Source organism: Lepus europaeus, chromosome 19 (genome assembly GCF_033115175.1).
Source record: "Lepus europaeus isolate LE1 chromosome 19, mLepTim1.pri, whole genome shotgun sequence".
In the NCBI taxonomy this organism is placed as follows: domain Eukaryota; kingdom Metazoa; phylum Chordata; class Mammalia; order Lagomorpha; family Leporidae; genus Lepus; species Lepus europaeus.
The window spans coordinates 12,904,423-12,910,998 of record NC_084845.1 but is presented as its reverse complement, the minus strand read 5'-3'; the positions used below and the strand labels follow the sequence as shown (position 1 = coordinate 12,910,998).

General features: G+C 64.5%; 1 protein-coding gene across 1 annotated transcript; it reads left to right on the top strand.

The window, feature by feature from the left end:
• Nucleotides 1-566: 566 nt before the first annotated feature.
• Nucleotides 567-1,944, top strand: LOC133748546 (galectin-7-like). Its single transcript, XM_062177422.1, has 4 exons — nt 567-596; nt 966-1,054; nt 1,413-1,614; nt 1,831-1,944. Exons 1-4 carry the CDS (start codon nt 591-593, stop codon nt 1,942-1,944), a joined length of 411 nt encoding a protein of 136 aa, XP_062033406.1. The 5' UTR covers nt 567-590.
• The last annotated feature ends 4,632 nt before the right edge of the window (nt 1,945-6,576 follow it).

Here is a 6,576-nt window from a genome sequence, read left to right as displayed (position 1 = left end):
CGGCGTCCCGTGGAAGCTGTCTGTAGAATGAGGGTGAGCTGCCTCCCGGGACGGGGTGCGCTGTGGCTGTCTCTGGCAGCTGCTGGGCGGAGCCCAGGCTGCTTCCCCCCTCGGCTGAGCTCCCGCTAGGTCTAGGAATGAGCTGGGGCGGCAGGCAGACTGGACACCACAGGCGGAAATCCACTCTGTGCGGCTGCCTTTGCCGTTGTCAGGGTGGCCCCTGCGGGGTTCTGGAGACATCCTCAGCATGGGTAGGGGAGAGGGGCTGGGGTGGCAGCCCCCACCAGGCCTCTGGGGCCCTCCCTCTGCAGGGCCTGCAGCTCCGGCCTCCTGTGCAGTGTTAATTCTCAGAATGGTGGCTCCCAGGGCCCCAGTGCTGGAGCCGCCAGGCAGCAGTGCAGGGCCCTCTGTGGGGGCGGCTCCAGCCAGCCTCGCCCGCCTTGCCCCAGGGCCAGGGTCTGTGCCAGGTGTGGGCGGTGGGCGGGGAGGGAGGGCTGAGTCACCAGGGCCGGCCCTGCCCTGCCTGTGCTTAAGGTCCCCCCTCAGTCTCCCTGCCGCCGCCACTGCTGCTGTCCCACCCACCGCTCACCATGTCCGTGAGTGCTCCTGAGCGGGCTGGGCCTGGGGGCTTGGACCCAGGCTGGGGCTCCTGGGAGGGGCTGGGGCTGGCTGAGGCCTGGGGTTCAAAGGAGGAGTTCCCCTCGCAGGGCGCCGTGAGCCAGCTGGGGCTGTGGCCTCGGGGCTGCCCCTGCCCACCCCGCTGTCCCCTCTGCCTGCCCGCTGCTCCCTGGGCGCTGTCTGCTGGAGCACGCGAGTTTCCCTGGGTCTCCTGCACTTCCCTGCCTGCCTCTGGCCCTCCCTCCCTCTATTCTGGCCCTGGTCTTTTCCCTGGTCTCCTGCCCCTCGTTGGTTCCTGGGGGCTGCCCTGCCCTCTGTCCCCTGGTGACTCCCCCCTCCCCCTGCAGAGTCTCCCGCACAAGACCTCCCTGCCCGAGGGCGTCCAGGCCGGCAACGTGCTGAGAATCCGGGGTGTGGTCCCTGAAAAGGCTGGCAGGTGAGCCCCGGCCTCCCAGCTGAACCCCATCTCTGGACAGCCACCCTGGAGGCCTTGCCCAGCAGTCCTGGGCTTCCAGGGATGGGGGCTTCAGGCCTCCTGGAGTCTGGCCCATGGGACGCCCCCACCCCACCCTACCAAACCTGGACAGCTCCCAGGCTCCTGGCAAAGGCGGGGTCCCAGCCAGGAGCACAAGGCCCTGGTCTGGGAGGCTGGCAGCCGGGGCCCTCTTGTGGGACGTGGGACACCGCCTGGTCCGCGGGCACTCGGGGGAGCCCTGGAAGTAGCAGCCCCCCCCCCCCCGCATCAGGATTTTGGCAGGGGGTCACGGACCCGCTCACCTGCCCTGGCCCCGCAGGTTCCACGTGAACCTGCTGTGCAGCGAGGAGCCGGGCGCTGATGCCGCCCTGCACTTCAACCCGCGGCTGGACTTGTCCGAGGTGGTCTTCAACAGCCTGGAGCAGGGCGCCTGGGGCAAGGAGGAGCGCGGCCCGGGGCTGCCCTTCCGGCGCGGGCAGCCCTTCGAGGTGCTGCTCATCGTCACCGGCGACGGCTACAAGGTGGGACCCGGGCCTGGCCCCGGCGTGGCGCTGGGGGAGGCGCCCAGCCCCCGGGTTCGCCTGCGCGGCTCCCTCGGGCGGGCGTTGGCGGTGTAGGGCCGGGCCGAGGTGGGCGAGAGCGGGGCCGAGGGTGGGGTCCCCGTGCAGGGCCCGGGCCGCCCTCGTCTGGTCGCGCGCAGTCGGTGCGCGGGTCCCAGCCCTGCCCCTGTCCCGCAGGCCGTGGTCGGGGACGCGCAGTACCACCACTTTCGCCACCGCATGCCGCCGGCGCGCGTGCGCCAGCTCGAGGTGGCCGGGGACGTGCAGCTGGACTCGGTGTGCGTGTTCTGAGCGGACGCGGGAGCGGCGGGCCCTGCTGGGGCTGCAAATAAAACGTAAACTGGTGGTGCCTGTGTGTGTCCCTTCGTGTGCGCGAGGAAAGCGGGCTCAGAGCGGGGCCCTCTGGCCACACTGCGATCCTGCACCCCTTCTGGGATTCCTGTCCGGGAGCCTGGGGTCGTGGCATGGGCGCGAGTGGGAGTGGGGCTGGCCTCACATCTGGGGTTTGAGAAGGCAGGAGTCTGCGGCTGGGGCTCATCTGCGGGCCTCGTGGGCGGGGAGTGGCTGGACCGTCCCTGGGCGTCCCCACCGAAGAGGCCACCAATGCCAAATGCGCCGCGAGCCCCTCCATTCCGGGCCTCGGTCCCTGGTTCCCCGCCCGGGAAAGGGTGACAACGTGCCCGTTCCCTGGGCTCCTAGACCTTCTGCATCTCACCCATCCCACCTCTTTGTCTCCAGCCCCGGGGAAATGTCCCAGCGGGCGGGGTGTGCAACCAGAGGGGCGTCTCCGGTCCTGGGCCGCTCCCTGCTCAGGGCAGTTTCCATGCTTGTGCAGCCCCGGGATGGCTCTCTGGAGGCTGCACCGGCCCCGCCCAGCACCCGGGATTCTCCAGTCCATTTGGGGTCCCTTGCCGATGGGAGCCGGATGTCCCCAGGGGCAGGGGACGTGGGCTTTTCAGAACACCCCATTTGACCTTCTGGTCTCAGGGGAATCGCTGGCTCGCCCTAAAGTCAGCCCTGCACCCTGGAACTGCACCAGGCCTTCTGCGGCCGCCGCGGTCCAGGGCTACACTTGGGCCAAGGAGCTGCACACGCCCGGCAGAGCTCCCCAGCTCTGCTCTGGCCATGCTGCGCCCTGACCTGGATGGGTGTGGAATCCTGGACCCTGCAGCCGAGGCCCCCTTAGGGTTGGGGACTTGAAAAAGTGGTTCTCCTAAGCCTCCAGGGCTCCTTGTCGCATTGAGTTCTATTCTATTGGTGTGTCACTTATACATACTTTAGAAAAAAAAAAAAAGAACATTTTTTTCGATGATTCCCGGTCCCTCGGTACAACCTGCAATACATACAGTGGACAGCGATGCATCGTGGGGACGCCGTCAAGGGTGGCTGGGCCTGCGGAGGGGCGGCCGCGATCATTGCCTCCTGGTTGCTAGCGGGGTCCTGCGGGGACCCGTGGGAGGCCACTCCTCGTGGGGCACCTGCAGGCGAGGGCTGGCCTGCTAAGCACTCCCTCTCGGATGGCACAAGAGGAACAGCGCGCGCTTTCTTGCGTCTTTCTCATTTCGCAATTAAAATTGTAAACACATCTTTCTGTGAAGACACTGCTGTTACTGTGCCTTCCTTTCCTGTGCATCCTTCGAAAAACCAGCGCCTCCCTAAACCCAGGCACATGTGCGCCCTCCCGGCCAGGGCGCAGCACTCTCCTGCGGCTGCGCAGTTTCTTCCACACCCGCGCTGGGTTCCCCGGCTCTTCCGCGTCCGCGGCTTTCACATCAGCCACGGCCCCCAGTCCAGGAGAATGACCTTAGGCCCCAACCAGCTCCTTCCATCACCTCCAAAAAGCATAAGCACGCTTTTTGTAGAATTTTGAGTAATTTTCATAGTTTTTTTAAAAAAGATTTATTTATGTGAAAGGCAGAGTTACAGAGAAGCAGAGGCAGAGAGAGAGAGAGAGAGAGAGAGAGAGAGAGAGAGAGATCGTCCATCTGCTGGTTCATTCCCCAAATGGCCACAACAGCCAGGTCTGGCCCAGGTGGGGGCCAGGAGCCTAGAATTCCATCTGGGTCTCCCACGCAGGTGCAGAGGCTCAAGGACTTGGGCCATCCTCCACTGCTTTCCCAGGTGCATTAGCAAGGAGCTGGATCGGAAGTGGAGCAGCCAGGACACGAACTGGCACCTATGTGGGATGCCAGCATGGTAGGCAGTGGCTTAACCTGCTGTGCCACATCGCCAGCCCTCTGAATAAATACTTTTTAAAAATAGTCCCCTAGGTCGGCGCCATGGCTCAACAGGCTAATCCTCCGCCTTGCGGTGCCGGCACACCGGGTTCTAGTCCCGGTTGGGGCACCGGATTCTATCCCGGTTGCCCCTCTTCCAGGCCAGCTCTCTGCTATGGCCCGGGAAGGCAGTGGAGGATGGCCCAAGTCCTTGGGCCCTGCACCTGCATGGGAGACCAGGAGAGGCACCTGGCTCCTGGCTTTGGATCAGCGTGATGTGCCGGCTGCAGTGCGCCGGCCGCAGCGGCCATTGGAGGGTGAACCAATGGCAAAAGGAAGACCTTTCTCTCTGTCTCTCTCTATCCACTCTGCCTGTCAAAAAAAAAAAAAAAAAAAAATCCCCTAAAATGTCCCAGTTTATATCACTGCACGAGACACTGTGGTCAAAGTTTGTATGCAGAAGTTTTCCCTAGATTTGATTATGAACTTGTCCAGACAGGCAGGAAAGTTAAAGCACTGCTCCCACTGAGAGCGCCTGGATACCCTGGGCTGGTCTGAAGCCCTCCCACTGCTCCCGCTGCTTCGTCACACGCAGAGCCGCCGGGCCAGCCCCCGGCCTTTCCTTACCGTCTTCTCTCTTGCTGTGTTCCAAGAAGACTGTTGGCATCAGCACCGTCACTCTTGAACTTCAGCAAGTGTGTCCTTACCGGGAGAACAATGTCTGTCTAGGATTCTTTCTTTGTGGCAAAATTTGTTAATGAAATGCACAAACCCTAAGAGTGGCTGAGCCCTGACAGATCAGGCGCCCACGCAGCCCAGCTTACACACAGCGCCCCTTGCACCTGCAAAAGCTGAACCTTGGCTTAAGTCCCTCCAATAACCAGTTTTACAACATTTCACCCACTTATTGACAGACTTTCTCAAGTCGTCACTTCTTGGCTTGTCCCGAAGCTTGCTAACCTGTGACCTGGAGAACTCCTGCACATGGGCAGAGGCGCCCTGTGGGAGGTGGCAGCTTTCAGAACTGCTCTCCCCTTCATGGACCCCACAGACTCCTCTGCTCCCTGGCTGCACCCCCGGACCCCACAGACTCCTCTGCTCCCTGGCTGCCCAACCAGAACCCCACAGACTCCTCCCCCCACCCCGGCTATCACCCCAGGACCCCACAGACTCCTCCCCCCCCCCCGGCTATCACCCCAGGACCCCACAGACTCCTCCCCCCACCCCGGCTATCACCCCAGGACCCCACAGACTCCTCCCCCCACCCCGGCTATCACCCCAGGACCCCACAGACTCCTCCCCCCCTGGCTATCACCCCAGAACCCCATAGACTCCTCCCCCACCCCCCGGCTATCATCCCAGGACCACACAGACTCCTCCCCCACCCCCCGGCTATCACCCCAGGACCCCACAGATTCCTCCCCCTCTGGCTATCACCCCAGAACCCCACAGACTCCTCCCCTCCCGGCTATCACACCAGGACCCCACAGACTCCCCCCCCTCTGGCTATCACCCCAGGACCCCACAGACTCCTCCCCCCCACTATCACACCCGGACCCCACAGACTCCTCCCCCCCGGCTATCACCCCAGGACCACACAGACTCCTCCCTCCCCCCCCCCGCTATCACCCCAGGACCCCACAGATTCCTCCCCCTCTGGCTATCACCCCAGAACCCCACAGACTCCTCCCCTCCCGGCTATCACACCAGGACCCCACAGACTCCTCCCCCCCGGCTATCACCCCAGGACCCCACAGACTCCTCCCCCCCACTATCACACCCGGACCCCACAGACTCCTCCCCACCGGTTATCACCCCAGGACCACACAGACTCCTCCCTCCCCCCCCCGCTATCACCCCAGGACCCCACAGATTCCTCCCCCTCTGGCTATCACCCCAGAACCCCACAGACTCCTCCCCCCCGGCTATCACACCAGGACCCCACAGACTCCTCCCCCCCGGCTATCACCCCAGGACCCCACAGACTCCTCCCCCCCGGCTATCACCCCAGGACCACACAGACTCCTCCCCCCCCCCCCCGCTATCACCCCAGGACCCCACAGATTCCTCCCCCTCTGGCTATCACCCCAGAACCCCACAGACTCCTCCCCTCCCGGCTATCACACCAGGACCCCACAGACTCCTCCCCCCCGGCTATCACCCCAGGACCCCACAGACTCCTCCCCCCCACTATCACACCCGGACTCCACAGACTCCTCCCCCCCGGCTATCACCCCAGGACCACACAGACTCCTCCCCCCCCCCCGCTATCACCCCAGGACCCCACAGATTCCTCCCCCTCTGGCTATCACCCCAGAACCCCACACACTCCTCCCCTCCCGGCTATCACCCCAGAACCCCACAGACTCCTCCCCCCCCGGCTATCACACCAGGACCCCACAGACTCCTCCCCCCCCCCGGCTATCACCCCAGGACCCCACAGACTCCTCCCCCCCGGCTATCACACCAGGACCCCACAGACTCCTCCCCCCCGGCTATCACCCCAGGACCCCACAGACTCCTCCCCCCCGGCTATCACCCCAGGACCACACAGACTCCTCCCCCCCCCCCGGCTATCACCCCAGGACCCCACAGACTCCTCCCCCCCGGCTATCACCCCAGGACCCCACAGACTCCTCCCCCTCTGGCTATCACCCCAGAACCCCACAGACTCCTCCCCTCCCGGCTATCACACCAGGACCCCACA